The 16,886-nt window shown below is 40.4% G+C and overlaps 1 protein-coding gene and 1 long non-coding RNA gene across 13 annotated transcripts in view; both read right to left on the bottom strand.

The window, feature by feature from the left end:
• The window catches only part of prx (periaxin), a 41,056-nt gene extending 31,557 nt beyond the window's left edge, over positions 1–9,499 (bottom strand). For 9 of the 12 annotated variants that reach the window (XM_069534175.1, XM_069534182.1, XM_069534180.1 and 6 more), the window contains exon 1: positions 9,247–9,497. In XM_069534175.1, the coding sequence (XP_069390276.1) occupies positions 9,247–9,490 (244 nt within the window). In that variant the 5' untranslated portion in view covers positions 9,491–9,497. Of the gene's footprint in view, positions 1–3,395; positions 3,647–9,246 lie in introns of those variants that run through there. The other 3 variants (XM_069534185.1, XM_069534188.1, XM_069534186.1) reach the window with 3 other exon arrangements.
• A 2,964-nt stretch (positions 9,500–12,463) lies between these two features.
• On the bottom strand, positions 12,464–16,573 carry LOC109630164 (uncharacterized). Its single transcript, XR_002202758.2, has 3 exons — positions 16,277–16,573; positions 15,774–15,890; positions 12,464–12,664 (listed from the first exon to the last, which is right to left on the bottom strand). It is a non-coding gene; the product is annotated as an uncharacterized lncRNA (long non-coding RNA).
• Between the last annotated feature and the right edge of the window lie 313 nt (positions 16,574–16,886).

The following is a 16,886-nucleotide window of genomic DNA, read 5'->3' as shown; positions in this document are numbered from 1 at the left end:
CTACATTCACAAAACCTCTTTATTTTAACAGCCTGCAGGTGTCTCCACATATATCTCTCTCCTGAACAAACTTTTATTTGTATCATCAACCTGTCGTGAAAGTGCAAATTATGAAATTCCAAATTAATCTGCTGACGTATAAAAAAGTGACAACTACAGCATGCTGCTCCACTCCAGTACTCTACTCTACTCCGTAACCTTCCTTCAGCTTTACAGAGACAAACTCTTCACACTCACACTAGAGTCTCCAATTAACCCAAGCTGCATGTGTTTGGACTGTGAGAAGAAGTCGGAGACACAGAGACACAGGACAACTTGCAAAATCGAAGGCCCAGTCCGTCAGGTTCCAACACAGAACCTTCTTGCTGTGAGGCGAGCGCCATGCCGCCCTAAAAGCAAAATGAAGCTGTAAATCACAGGCTGTGTTACTGATGCCACAACTTCCCTTAAAGCCCAGCAGGGACGGTGTCAGAGTTGTTGAGCGGAACATTTAGGAAGTGTTGCTGCTGTGAGCTTCATGTCTGAACCCTCCAAGATTAGAGAGACAGATTCCAGCATGGCTCCCGGCCTCAGATGGACAAAACAAGACACACCCGCAGGCGTGAGCCCTCGTACAGGAAAGGCCTCCATGTAAACAGGAAATAGAGATGTTTTGGGGAGATATACTCAGCATATGATGAGAAACACTCACCCAGCAAGAGTCATTTCAGGATATTAACCTGCACTTAAATCTTATATTTTACAGAATAATTATATTTAAATGACATTTGTTTACATGAGTCTTCCTTCTTGTAAAATCCTGTATACGTACATCAAGCAGTGTTTCCTCAGGAGTTGCCCCCTGCCCCTACCAAAACCACCCAATCGACTCTTGACCCAGCTTCCTGGTCTAAAATTAACCCCACCCACAATTGCAAACACCACCACCCAAAAGTATGTCGCCAGGAAACTGCTCTCATCATCCATCATTTCATTTCTGACATCATTAAGTCTCAGTTCATCCACACACATGCACGTTTTTATTTATTACACATCTTCCAGAGCAACATGTTACCTCAAAATAACTCAGGTTATGATTTCTTAGAGTGAACATAATAACAAAATACCATGAGTTTGACACCTCCAACTTTATTTTTAACTTCAGCCTCAGGCCTGTGATCCCAGTGACAGTTTGTACGAGACAGAATTAAAGGAGTCCAGTTACTGACCTCCATTTAATCAAGTCCATCTGATAAACATATTAAAACATGCTCTAATGTGCTGAAAGCTCATAAACAATAAAGCTAATGCTTCCAAAACGGAAAAAACACTGCAGTCAAGCTTCTGAATAACATTACATTTCATTAGATTTTAAGCCTGAAACATAAATTAATGCTTGACCTTTGACCCCAAGGTCTTCATGTAAGATAAGTTGCTTTATACTTCACAGTTAGGCCAAATTTATCCCATGATGATAGGCTCTGATTGGTTTATGACCATGTAGCTCGCTGGTGCCTGTTGCTACGGCTGAGATGTTTTAATACTACTTCATTAGCACTGTAAAACATTCAGTTCACCTTTGAATTTAATTTCAGAGCTTGTGAAGAACGTGAATTGAAACACAACTGAATGTTGGATATTACCCATGATCCCTGGCTTCCAGAACCAGAAGAGCTGCTGCTGTAACAGTTCAAACTCTGTTTAGAATTCTTCATATTTTAAAAGTTTCCTGCAGAATATTGGAGATAAACTCTGGTTTTTGAAAACTTCCAAGTCTTTTTAACAGTTCAGCTTTACTCTTCGACTTGCTGGACCTGAATCTGACAGTTGAAGCTATGACTCTCAGTCAGTTCTTCTCACAGGAGATCGAACCCACTCACCAAAGTTACATGGAACAGACGTTCAGGGTGAGAAATGGGAACGAAAGAGGAAACATTCTCCTTTTTCACAGGCACACCTTATCAAGCTGCTCTTTTAGTTGCATTGTTTTGCTTTAATTTACGTATTGATGAAATAGAAAGTCTGATATTCAGTATCAACACCAATACCTCAAAACCACCCAGTGCGTACATTATGTAACCCAGTGTCAGACGTGTGGATGATCCTCTGTCACAGAACGGGTGTGTTTTGGCGCTCGCGGCCTCTGAACCCTCTTTGGGCCAAAACACATACCAGGCTGGTGGGCGAGTTCTGAGGTGGAGCTGGAGCTGGAGGGCAAACAGATCTTGTGACCGTCACACTGCAGCTGTCGCTGGTGTGTAACGTTGAGACAGGGGCTATTTGAAATGATTGCGTCCGACCACGGCCAGTTCTGACGGCTTCAAGACGTATCATTACAACCACACCTGGGCCAAGTTCGAAAAAAAAATGTAGATTGGATCACATGGGTAGTTTCAGAATTAGTCTTAACAAATATACACATATTTAAAGGACAATCTATTATTTGTAGGTGTGTTTCAATTAGACAATGAATTTACATTCCTTTAAATGCTGTGAAATACTGTTGTAAAATAAAAACGTTTCATTTTGGATGCTCCTCTTCTTCTATCAGACTTTATCCTGCTTCATCTGCATGTCTCAGTTTGATCTGTTATTAACGTCTGGTGACAGATGCAAGAATGTCAATGGGACAGTTTTCTCTCTGACTGTCAACTACAACCACATCTAGGCCCCATTACATGGGTTGAATTTAAGGTTAAGAATTATTTAAGAATTCATTCATAAGATATATTCAACATTTTATTATTTCGGATAAATTAGGTGCTTTTCTCTGTCGTCCAAGCTGCAGGCTCCACCCGTCTGGCACTTATTAAAGGTTTGAATAAATGTTATGAATAATCCTCAAGTGTTATTTGACCCAGGTCTCATTACAAAACACTGTTATAAACTTGGAGGCATAGTGACATGCCACACTGCAAATAGTCCCCATAAACCTCTGAATGCTCGAGTGTTTGTAACCAGCTACTGGCATGTTGGAATAAACACAAGCGGCAGCTGTTTTACTAAAACTAAATTTACACAGCATGCTATTGTTATTCTCTCCAAACGTCAGCAATGTGGAGTCACGCACACACACACACACACTCACACACACACACTTCTGTGCAGCTCCTGAGCGGTCAAATGTTATAGTGATATTTCAGAAATAAAATCTAGTTTCTACCAGGCCGTTTTAAAGCTGAATTATACAAACAGAGCAACACATGCACAGTCACCAATAGAACTGTCATCTGCTGCTGCTACTCCAGAAAGTGAGCTATCAGTCACCTGCTTCTCCCTCTGCAACGACCAGGCACAAGCCATAAACCTCTTGCAGCACGTTCTCCAAAAACAGCAGCAGAAAGCCCTCAGGTATCCACAGACTCCAGAGTATCATCAGCTCAGAGACCTCATCAAACCACATCCATCCGTCCTACCTCAATGCTCAGTGTGTGTCCTCCAGTGGTTCAGAGGTGACAGACCTCCACCTGCAGCAGCTGCAGAGTTTCAATCTCAGCCTCCTTCTCCTCTCTCTAACGTTCACTTCCTTTCTACCCTCAGCTGCCGTCCTGCACTTGTTGATTTGTTGTTGGTATTTTTAATCTGTCCCCTCTTCCTGTCTACAGCCCGTGCCCCCTTGCCACCAGCCAGCCTGTTGCTCCCCTCACTGAAACCCCAGGCCTGGCCCGGGCCCATGGCATCTCTGGAAGGGGGACGCGCCTGGCCACCTGATTGGCCGGAGGGCAAGAGGGAATGCCCCATATTAGGGCAGCAAGGGGGCGGGGTAGCACGGCCAGGACAACAGAGGGAGGAGAAGCAGATAACATAGTTTGCGACATAGTGGACTGTCTGTCTGTGCTGTGAAGCTCCTGAATGACTTTCTTTGCAGATTCTTCCAACGTGTCTGAATTTTATTATGAAAATCCAGCATCATCAGGATGATGAAATTGATAGTTGAGATGCTACTGAGCTGATGCTATTAGGTGAAATCTGAAACCAAAAAATTGAGAGCTTCCTGAAGCATTTAAAGTAAATGGTCCATCGATCTCAAACAATCTGAGGCCAAGTTTTACTTCGGCACAAGAGATAAGAGCACCTCCCCACCTTTTCCTGCATGGATTTTAAGTGATAGTAGTAATAAAACCTGGCTACATTAGCAATATTGAGTTAGTGATTTATCGTCTACACACGATGAAATGAAAGCAGATAATGTTCCTCCTCATCTACTATCCGACTGTAGACTGCTGTGTCTGCATCTGCTGTTGACTTCATATGAAAAATGGGACAGTTTCCAAAAATGTAATGTGCATTCAGCCCATGGTGATTAAAATGAGTTGGCACATTTCTGACTTCAGTTAAAAGGGTTTTCTCTTCAGTAAATCATCAGTTATTGTATTTCTCTATGTCCAGGCTGAGCAAGCAAATTAAAAACCTCCAGAATAAAGCAGAAAAAAGGCTCTAAAAAACAAAACAAAAGACCCGGATTGTCTCTAAATACCTGGATGAACTTTACAGCAAGTTATTTTTATCGCAAATGTCTGAAAATAGAAAGAGCAGGCCTTGGATCTGTATTTAGAAAAAGATATGACTCTTCCTTTCAGTGGAGCAGCTGCTGTTGTGTTATGTGTGTGTGTGGCGTATACATGTGTGTGTGCACGTGCATGTGTGTGTGAGAGGGGTGTTGTTTGTCTGCTTTGTGTTCCCTGCTGTTTGCATTTCTGTGCATGTGTGTGTCTTTGTTTTTTTTATTAATAATATTAATTTATTGATCCTACTGAGGTCAGAGGTCAGCCAACACAACAGGGTGATCTTCAGGCAGTAGTGGGATGCAACTAAATGCATTAACCGAATACATCTTTCATACATCTGTACTTAAGTTGATTTCTTTTCAGGTAAACACTCAACATGCTACCACTTTAAGTAAACCTAAAAGCAAATACTTATTTACTTTTACTTCAATAGAAACGTTTATTTATTTTTTTATGTCCTCCCTCTGTCCCCAGGTGTTGAACTCACACTCAGAATAACTGTATTCATATTCAGCACCTGCCGTCGTGAGAAATCATTCAAGGTGTCGCTGATGTGAGCAAATCAAGACCGACACAACTTCATGTTCACTGAGGTGAAATGAGCAGGAGATGCATCCTCTCCACTGGAAGTAATTCAGCTGGATGAAATGAGCTGACAAAATGTATCAAACATGGCTGCCTGCAGATTTCTGAAGCGTTGTTGACAGGCGGAACAATGAACATTACTAACTCCAGTTAAACTCTCCAGGTGTTCGTCACTGCTCAGGCTACAGCAACACTGGATTCTCTCTGCATTCACCCCATGATGATGGATTCCAATGAACTAGGCAGAAGTGTTAGGGAGAGATGCTGTCAGCGCAGATCAGGCAGCCAGCACTGTGTCAGCTAACATGGTCATTGTTGCTTTCCAGCTCCCGCACAAAGCCCGGATTTAGATATGGGGGAGGACTGGAAGCCTGTACAGGGGCTGGGTCAGCTAGGGGAGGGATGGAGGGTGAGAGAGGGGAGGTTATCTGTGCGCACATCACTGGGAATTTGAATGATTTTACCTCGTCGTGATCATTAAGCTACAAGTGAGGCCTCGTTTCAGAGACACGTTGTGGACTGACTGTGCACAATCCTTGTAAATGATGTTTCTGGAAGGGACGTCAGGAAAGAAAGATCAGGGGAGAGAAAAAGAAGGGCAGGATAAAGAAAGTGGTGAAGGGTGAGGATATGTTGCAGGATGAGCAGACCACAGCTATGCCCTTATCAGAGTTAAAATGGGTAAATGGGAATTTAAATACTTTATATTTACATCAGGAGCAGTTCCTCTCTACGGGGGTCACCATGTTTTTTACAGTAGTTCAAACTGGACAAACACCTTCTGAGTTTGAAGGTCACCACAGGTTCTCTGTCATGTTTGAAAGGGGAGGGTGGGGTGAGGGGTGTTTAGCTGCAATATGCAACATCACTACTAGGTGTCACTAAATTCTACACACTGAACCTTTAAAGAAATACTTGATAAAATCAAAAAGGCGAAGAGGACGTTATCGGACAAAACGAAGAAGAGGAAAAGAGAAAGTGACCGAGTAAGAAACCAAAACAAGAGTGAATATTGGAATATGTTTCACCCACTAGTGAGAGAAAGAGGCCAGAGCATGCAGGACAGATGATTGTTGCTCGTTTGGTACATCTTGTGCTGTTCTCTTGACCTTGGGTGTGAAGTTGTCGACTTGCGAGTTAATGGCCAAGTGAATCCATATGATGTTTATGATTTGATGCGCATCAATTACTGGGTCGGCTACTTGCCTGCTGTGTTTCAGCTAAACTAAATCACTTTATTATTATTACTCTTTCTTATGTTCCCTACATATTTATTTAAATGTGTATCAGCTGACATTGTTCTTTGGCTTCTGAGGTTGCAGGATTCGTCTCTGTCAGCTTGTCGACACGTGCACATGTATGTGCGCAACTTGTATTTACGGAAGTAAATTACATAACCTGACTATACCCGAGAGTGAATCTTGCATTGTGTTGCTTTACAACAGTTTCTGAGGTTACTTCTTTAATGCTAATTCAGTCAGAATCAGAATTTGACTCTAGTTTCCAGTTGCTGTCAATGTGCTCACACCCAGAACCAGTAACAATGTCACTTTGATTTTCAAAGTCACGAGCTTTACCTCCGGTGGTTAACCGTGTCATCACATTGAAGGTTCTGCACCTGAATATACTGATGAGATGAAATCTTTGAGGCTCCAGACCAACAGACACAGACGAGAATGATGTTGTTATGGACGTCACTTGTGTGAGTTTGTATCCACATTCCGAGCAGTGCACACATTTCTCTGATGCAGACTCGTACATGGACGCACTCAGAGCAGATAAACTAAACACAGACTCAAAACACCTCTCAGTGACACAATGCTCACTTCCTCTCTTTGCCTCGACCTGTGTGTGAGCCGACCTGACCTCTGGGTATTAATAGAGATGAGTGCAAGGCGTTCAGTTTTCTGAGTGTTAAGCTGTGTATGTTTGTTATTTTGTAATGACTGAGGTTTACTGGAAAATATAAACTCTGACAAACTCGGTCTTGTTTGTTAAATTCGCCTCAAGAGTCAATTATGGTGTCCGGAATAAAATATTTCAGCTGAGAGGATGTGATTTAAAGGTCCAGTGTGTAAGATTTAGGTGAAAGGGATCTATTGGCAGATATTAATGTAGAATAATCCTCATGATGTTGTCACTAGTTCATTTCATCCAAATTGTATGAACTGTAGTTTTCTTTACCCCAGAAAAAGTCCTTTATATTTAAATACTTTATATTTACATGGAGGGGGTCCTCTCTGTGGAGGCTGCCATGTTTTTTTCATATTAGTCCAGACTGGACAAACTAAACACCTTTTGAGTTTTTATGAAAACTGAATCTACCACAGGTTATTTTACCTGTTTGGGAGGAGAGGGTGAGGTGAGGGGTGTTCAGCTGCAACATGTAATTTCAACACTAGATATCACAAAATTCTACACACTGTACCTTTAAAGTTATGATTGGCATTTGAAAGTAAATTCTATAAATGACTGAATGAATGTGCTGCTAGTCCACAGCTGAAATATAAATATAATGGCTTTCAGGGCTACATAATAATCTGACTAAAAGTTGATAAAAAAGTTTTCTGGGTATATAAATCAGGGACTTTTACTTGCTTATATACAGCTGATCAAACTACAGCTTTTAGCCTCTTTTTACAACAAACTTGCAAAGAAGATCCAACAATACCAGATGTATTTCTTGTGGGAAACTGAAATGAGGAATATCTGACTCTTATTCATTAGATGGACACGAACATGATCTTATGTGATGTTCACTTGGCTGTGGACAAATGTAGACCTTCTTTTTTGTTTTAAGACGTCACTCGTGGTCTACTTATACTATTCTCAACATTTCTAATGGAAAATAACTTTATGCACATTTGTGTCATTTGCACATCACAATGTCTTTATTTTTCTGTACAAAAGTATTTTCTTCTTGCTCGTGCAATCAATACAAAACACTACAGTGAGAGGCGTATATAATGTAAAAGTTTATTCTATTGACCTTTAAAAAGATAATTTTATTCTCTTGTCTACCTCATTCTGACTTGCCTGCAGCTGTAACAACTGATTTTGTAACAGATTTTCCCCAGTGTGTGGATCAATAAAACGTTCTTATCTTAAATCAGTTCACCTCTGTTTAAATTTGTTAAAACTATTAATATTTGGGTAATTGAGTAGAATTTATACGACTCTCACTGTAATTTACTGTTCACATTGGATGCAGAAATGCTGCTGATTCAGTTTGAATTGATGACGTCATGCGTTGCCGAACTGCATCATGGTTCCGTTGCTTTGCTTGTGCTGCGTGTGGTAGAAGTTGAAATAAGCAGGCAGCGGCCAATCACCAGCTAATACTCATATGTCAGAATGAGGCTGGAGGTTTATCAGGTTTTGATGGACAGCTAGCGTGGCCCTGTTATCAAGAGAGTCAGGTTGTGTGATTTGTTGATGTCGTTGTGACAATCACGATGTCACCAAGCGACAGGCACATCCACCTTCAAGTAGTAAATCTGTGTGAGTGCTGCATAAAAAGTTGTGTGGATATGATAGACTGCAGATTGAGCTTTAGCCCCTGGATCATCAGAATATTGAATCCATCCAAAATATTGAGAAGTAGGTGGCTTTAGAATATTTTGATGACCACAAACCATGTGTATTGTAAAATCAGCAACATGAGTTTATAGTCAACACATCTTTAACCATGAGTTGGACATTGGGCCACATCTGACGCCTCCTCCTGCTTCCACGCTGTACCTATCACTACAGGTGTAAATGCAGCTCTACATCCACACAGTTCTGGTCCATCAAAGGTTAGGAATATTACACTCTAAGTAAAAATACAACTTTCTCCCTCCACCAATGTACATGAACATGAAGACACAAGGAGTAAAGCTTACGGCTGAAATAGGAAAAGGTGCTAGGATCGTTTGATGTGAACATCAACTGAAAAATGTCTTTGTTTAATTCTGACATAAATCATAAATTATCTGCTGAACCTCAAACAAGGATTTACTCAAATCTAACGCTGATTAAATGCTCAGATTTACAAATAAGAGAATAAAGGGAATGCTTTTTCATAAATCTTCCATTTTTGGCTCTTAAAAAATGATCTTCATACAAAACTGTTTTTATGGAGGTTGAGCGGCTCCACATATGCAGTAGAGTAAGACAAGTTGTTCATCCTGACCTGCATTGGAGGAAGGTGTCCAGGTAACTCTGAATATTCCACGCAGACACTCACACATGGTCAGCAGGAGGAAGCCGACGGAGGAAACACACTGATGCAGGAGCCCACACACGGGCCTCGGGGCTGGGAGAGGTGGGCTGCAGAGCTGGGGGGAGGCAGGTGGTCGTCGTAGGCGATCCAGGGGTCGGTTTGACCGTTTGGGCCCAACGGGAGAACGAGCTGCACTGTTAGTGTGATCACACATAGAAAGAAAGCAAGAGAGAAAGAGAGAGAGAGAGAGAGGGAGAGTGGAGGGGTCCCAGGGCAGAGAGAGAGGGGGACGGACGGATGGATGGATGGATTGACAGAAAAATAGAAGAAGAGAGGGACTATCTCATCAGTGTGTGTACATATCAACATATGGACGACTGAACTTTCTTTTTCTTCCACAAACCACCATAGTGTGTGTGTGAGAGGCGACAGCAGCGAGACAGGACAGAATAGGGGTGTATTAGCACTAGTGGACAGTCAGCAGTTTGCAGCGACCCTCTGTAAAGCCCCGCTCCATTGTTTGTGGTGCTGGAGGCTTTAGCTGTGACCCAGTGGGGCCTTGTTTCTGGGCTTAGAGGGGCTGGACACTGGATACGAGTCAGACGCAACCACACCTCACATAGGCCAACACATCCTCTGCTTGTGGCACTTCATGACTGATGACCAAACATTCATTAAAGTCTTTATTTTTAGTTTTTTAGCAAATGAAAAGACTAAACAATGAATCTGCCGCAGCTTCCACGTCTGTGACACTCCCAAGACCATGAGTTCCCTTTAGAAATGTCCCTTTACAATCTACATATATTTGGGACTATTTTTTGGAGCGGATTACCTCTCATTTGCTGTTCATGGGCGTACTTCCAGCAGCAGGATGGTGCATGTGAAACTGGGTCTAAACAAATTACAGCGAGTTGCACATTTGGATATAACAATAAAAGTAAATAAACCAAAGCACCCGCATGTTGTGGAAAAGTAAAACAGCCTTTATCAATATGGCTAATGCATGGTAAAGATAAAAAAGATGTTGCTGCACTCTGACCTTCATCTCAATGACTCACCTGAAGCGAAGAATGAACAAGACATTCAAAGGTTTGGGAAAGATCAGGAAGTGACATCACAGCTCATTATCATAAGAGACAGAGCAGGTAACTCGAATTAGAGGAAAGTAACAGTTCGATTGCAGGAAAACACAGATGCAGCAGAAATCTGTACAGATATAAACACACATTACAGAGAAAAGAACACATCATTTCTTCATCAAGGACATAACATGAGTTGGATAGTGATACTCTCCCTTGCATGAAGTGGTTGATATCAACCTTTGAGAACAGAAGGACGACATCAGCAGCGATAAACAAACTACAGTGTGTTTTCACTATGAAGGAACTTGTGACCCAGAACAACTTTGTATTAGTTACAGGAAAACACAGTTACACTGTTATGAAAACATAGTTACTGTTACTACAGTTCTATGACAGAGAAATACATCCAGCTTTAAAGGAACAGTGTGTAGAATTTTGTGATTTCTAGTTTTGAAGTTACATGTTGCAGCGGAACACCCCTCACCTCACCCTCTCCTTCCAAAAGTGAAAAAGAACCTGTGGTAACCTTCAGTTGTCATAAAACTCAAAAAGTGTATAGTATAGTTAATGAAAACTAAGACTAAAACTAAAATTAAAACCAGCAATGAAAAAATAATTTAGTTAACTGAAATAGAAATAAAAACGACAATTACAAAAAACGAAAACTAAATAAAAACTACAATGAACAATGAAAAACTAACTCAAACTAAACTGAATTGCAGATAAATTCAGCTTCGTTTTCACTGTCATTTCGTTTTCTCCCTCGATTCCTGCCTGTCCTGCAGGTGATGGTTAAAGAATGAAATTAAAGGACTTGATAAACCATATTTGGTGTCACACATTGTTTCATCCTTTTTTAGCTTCTACAAGTCAAGGCTTTCTCTTAATACCTGGACAAACTAAGACTAAAACTTAGTAAAAACTAAACTGAAACTACACAATCACTTGTTAAACTAACTAAAACTAAAGTGAAATAAAAAAGCAAACTGAAAAACTAAATAAAAATAAAAACTAATGACAATTTCAAGAAGCTTGGTCTAGACTAAAAAACATGGCGGCCTCCATAGAGAGGGTCCCCTCGATGTAAATATAAAGTATTTAAATATAAAGGACTTTTTCTGGGGTAAAGAAAACTACAACTCATACAATTTAGATGAAACAAACTATTGAAAACATCATGAGGATTATTCTACATTAAATATCTGCACATAGATCCCTTTCACCTAACTCTTACACACTGGACCTTTAAATCAGCTTTTGATGCATTTGTTGTTGCTGCTGGTGAATCAGTGACATCCTGCAATCAGTGTGTTTCCATGATAACTTACACCCTAAGAAAAAAACAAGTTGTTTATTCAAATTATTCAGATTTTTCTAATTGTATTTTTTTGTAATGTAAAAAACTGTTTTAAACAACAGAGCTCTATTGAAATGATCCATGTGAACACATCCTGCTGGATTCTGTTTCTGTACAAATAAAGTTTGAATGTGTTAAGAAGATTAGATTTAGTTTTGTGGGGAATTATTATGTAAATTACCTTATTTATCTCAGTCGTATCCTTTAATCTAATAAATGGTAATAATATATGGTATACAGTGTACATATTGTATTCTGCTCCCTAATTTAGAGCAGGAACTATGATGCACACCCTACAGGTATGTAACATGAGTGTTTAACATTGGTGGAGTGATATGATGAAAGGCGTGATGTGCCAAAGTGTCTCATGATGCTCTTAACTCCACCCTCGGCAACAAACTAAATTATAGAAGGTGTTTCAGAGATTTTTTTTCTTGGTCAACACATTGCGCTTGTCCTCTCTGGTGCTTCAGAAAACTTTCTTATATGAGTTAAAGACTTTAAATGAGTCAGAGTGGAGACCTGCTGAAACATTCACATCCAGTACCGGCAAATCACATCTAATCCAATCACTGGGGAGAGAATTGAGAAATGATCTTAATTGGTTGATAACATTCGGGAGCATGAGTGGACGAGAGGAGGAGCTGAGATCTGAGACAGAGCGGAACGTTTATTTCCTTCGTCACAGAGGTCAAACAGTGTAAAACTTTACCACTTCATGTAAATACCAATGACACGAAGACCCAGGTTGTATAAAAGTAAAAAATGTTCTTTAATGTTTGACATATGTCTTTGAAAAACAGCTCAGGTATCATCACATTCACATTAAGAAAATAGGTCAAAAGTCATGTAAATCCAAGAAATAAACTTAATGTGAAAGGGTAAATCCATGGTGGGCAGCTGTAATGACACGTCTCCTCCTCTGGGCTGCTGAAGTGGACAACCATACCTGGGAGAGAGAAAGGGAGAGAGACCTCCAGTTATATATATAGATATATATCTATGTATGTCTATTGAAAGACATTTGACTTGTGACTGATTGTAATTTAATTTGCAGTTTGGATTTATAGTCTCCTTGTGTTTTTATATATGATTGAATATTTGTTGCAGTTCATTATTTCCTGTTTCACTTTGAAGCTTCTTTTCTCCTGTGTGTCTCTCTCACTTTACTTTCTGACTTTGTCGGGTTTCTCTCCTTTGTGATCGTCTGAAGCTGCTCTATTGAGTTCAATGATCCTGCCTCCTTCATACATAAATTGCATATTAAATAAATACAATAAATACATAGAATATATACACACACGTGTGTGCATTGTCCCTGAGCTCCTCACTCTCGTGTTCCAGTTCATCTGGAAGCATGTTTTACTTGTAGTTCTGCTGGTGGTTTTTCCCAGTGTTTCAGTTTTCAGGTTTAGTTTGTGTTCTAAGTGTGTAACAAAGTGTGTAAAGCTGTTTTGGGTTTAATTCCACACATGTAGCCGATATAAAGCTTGATTCATGCTCCCTGTGTGGCAGGTTCTCAGCTGTTCACACACAACACTTATTCTAACTCGTAGCCCCTGACTACACACTCACTTTCTAATAAGCCACTTATGCTAATAAGCTGTTAATGTCATGGATTCATCATTTTAAAATGAGCCATTAATTAAATGGATCAGCTTCAGGGGTTTTATCACTGGCAGTAAAATGCTGCTCTTATAAATTGAATTGTAAACAAGAATCACACTCAGTGGAGCACAAGGCCCAACAGTCCCCTTGAAATCAAATTTGAAACTTAATAAGCAGCAAAGTCACATGTGGTCTGACTCTGTAGTGGAGCCCCCCCCCACAAACCAGGCAGGTACGATGAGAACCAGCTGAGTCGAGGGTCGAGTCTCCACCAGTTACTGTTTGCACCCTCGTCACCACTCGAGTCCACTGAGAGGACACGGTGGTAATTAAAGTGCAGTTAGCTGAGGGACGTTATGATTATCCCTCTCAGCTCCCCTCTGCAGACACACTGCAGGACGAGGCTGAGTTTCATTTGTTTTCTCTTTGTGTCACTGTCATTTTTAGGGTCAAATTTGATTAGAGATCTTTGAAGCAATTTGTGATGGTGTATTAGAGAATACATCACATGTTCATTTCATAGGAGATCATCCTTTTATAATTGCAGCCTCCCTATTTTCTTTATTTAGATTTCACTTTCAATAATGGATCACATTTTCCTTGTAGCCACATTTGATCTTATATTTATCTCATCAGCTACACATTATTTTCACGTATTTTATTCATTTATTTTGTTCGTATATCAATGTGTTGATGTATGGGCTCGGTGCTGTTTGATATGATTGGGCATGTTCCAAAATGTGAATCTCATATATACAAGGAAGGTTTTCATGGGTTTTCATTTCTAATTTCATTTCTTTTCACCTGGAAAGTACTTGGCAATTCATCACGCAGCTTCTTTTTTTTAACCTCAGAAAGGATCGAATAGGAAACAAGTGTGACTGTCATCATTAGGACTGAAAACCACTGCGGTCGTCCCCTGACAGCAGAGACTCCATCACACTATTATGTGGGTGGTGCAGCTTGATGCTGCAGCGATAAGACACAGAGCTCACTGTTCTGTCACTTCATATGTCACTAAATATAATGTTCACATCCAACAAACAAAACATCATTCTTTTACAACAGTGAGACAAATAATCCCACTGGTGTATTAAAGGAGAAGTTGTACTATTATTCTTAAAATGCAATTTTACTACTGGTTTACACTTTTGACTGTTGGTGAGTGAACCCTGAGTCTACCACGCAGGTGGCGGGTGTGTGGGGGCTGGAAACATAAATAACCTCTTGAATTGGGCTGTGCTCTGTCCCATGGCGACACTGAATAGTTTAGATACTCGGGAGTGCAGGAGATATCTCAGGGTGTGTGTGTGTGTGTCCTGTTACAGCCACAGTATATTCATGAGCAATAGCACTTAAAAGCCTTGTATTCTTGATATTTTAAAAAAAAATTTCATCCAGAAAAACGCTGACAACAGAAATGTGATGTGAGAATTTCAGATTCACTGTGGATTCAATGTATTTGAATGAAAAGTCGCTCTGTGTGTGAAGCAGCACATCTCCGGCTGGTCTGCAGAGACTATAGTGTGTTTGATTGTCACATCAAGACACACCTATAAACATCAGATCCAATAAACCACAGCTGGACTTCAAGTCGTTCTGGTCTGGACCGATTCACGTCAGACAGATAATAAATTACAAACAGAGAGAAATGCACATGTGTCGAGACATAAAGTGTTTATGATCATTGTGGGCTGCAGTTTATTACTGTATTGTTATTGCTCAATGAGTTATCACTGCAGGATGTCCATCAACATCTGGCAAAGGGAGTGCCAGTAAAAAAATATCCTTTCAGCTTATGTGCATTTACTTTTGTATGAGTGTTGATTTGTGCACTGCCCATTTCTAAATCAAATTAAAAAATAAAGACACCTCCCAGGATTCTCTGGTGATTTCTCTGGGGAAAGTTTGGGATTTAACCAAGCTCAGATTTTCATCGTCAGTTTGTCCTCTCCTCCAGAGGAGAAGCATCTGAGTGAGATGAGAGCGAAGGTCTGTTGAAGTCATGTTAAACCTGCTCCAGTGCTGCACACAAGTGTTAGAAATCTGCTACTGCAACACAACACAGGCCAAATAACCACATAACCCAGTGTAAGATAAAAAACTAAAGTTTGATATTGAAATCAGAAATGTTTGGTCTTACTGATTTAAAAAAAGGTATGACACGGTTTAGGATTTAGCTTCCTTCAAATCCCTGCAACAAAATTAATAAAAACTGCAAAACTGCACTGCTTCTGGTCAGAAATACAAACTGTAGTTATTGTAAAAGTAGGAGTGACTGATTGATTAACTGACTGAAGAAATCAATCCAGAAAACCAATTTAAAAAGAGAGAAAACCTTATAAATTAAAGGTCAAACTACAATGATTATACTGTAGCTAAAAAAGGAAAAGAAGACACATTTTCTCAGGAGACAGTTTCATGTGGTCTGAGTGAGCATGTGTTTGTACCTGGAACACAGAGGCTGGCGTGAGGGAGCGGAGCAGCCGCACACTGAGCACCGTCAGCCGGGTTTAATCCGGCCTGAGCCGCTGAAAGTGCAGAGGCAGCAGTTCGACAGAGGATCTCTGCAACAACACAAAGGAAACACATTATTATAACACCACACATTTTACACAATACTAGTCCTCTCTCCTCATGATAAAACAGCAGGGTGCAGGACCACATGTGGATAATAACTTTAAATGATAAAGTTTGAAACTTTGATGATCACTTTATATTTGAACTCACTTGATATAACATGTGTCTGTTATGTCTCTGAACTGCATGTCTAATAATAGATGAAGGTCAGCAGTGAGTTACAGCCTTATATGGACCAGCAGGACTCACTGGTGCTATATGCACAATAAATACTCGACTGGAGATGGAAACAAGTTTAAAAGAAATACTCTTTATGGAAAAAGTATATTTCTCGACATTATCATAGACTAAACGTAAATGTGTGAATATGTACCTTCATTTTGTTGAAACAGCCGCTGGTCCGAGGGTGAGTCTGGAAACTTTGCAGCTCCATTCATAGAAAGTTTTTACGCACCGACCATCTCCGCGCAGGGAGAAATAAAACGCGTCCATGTCCACGCGTGGAATCGAACGTTACGTGATGGACTCATTCAGCAGAGTAAAGTTCCATCCATTCCAGCAGCGATGTACCGGGGGACCAGGCTGTGTGCCGCCGCCATGTCAGAGCTGCTGACCGGCGCCGTTAAGGCTCCTCCTCCTCTGCTGCGCACAGATGGACGCTCGTATGGAAACAGGGAGGCTGGAAAACTCTGCAGGTTTGTTGGGGAACAAACTGACAGCTCCACGTTCTAGCTTTATAAAATAATAATATCAATTCTAATAGTTAGTATTCTGTTGAGTGTAGGCCACAGTATTCAGTATATCTTAATTACTTAATGACAAATAGATGTTGGCTAATGAGATGTTTAGACTCATTACACCTCTTCACTTTTTACAGTTTATTGAGTTGTAGATTTAATTCTTAGATGATAAAAGATGTCATGTTGTCCACCAGTGCACACTCAATAACTCTCATTGACCAAATCAAATGTATATAGGATAAA

This window comes from Paralichthys olivaceus, chromosome 11 (assembly GCF_024713975.1).
Source record: "Paralichthys olivaceus isolate ysfri-2021 chromosome 11, ASM2471397v2, whole genome shotgun sequence".
Taxonomy (NCBI): domain Eukaryota; kingdom Metazoa; phylum Chordata; class Actinopteri; order Pleuronectiformes; family Paralichthyidae; genus Paralichthys; species Paralichthys olivaceus.
This window is presented reverse-complemented; position numbering and strand designations above follow the sequence as displayed.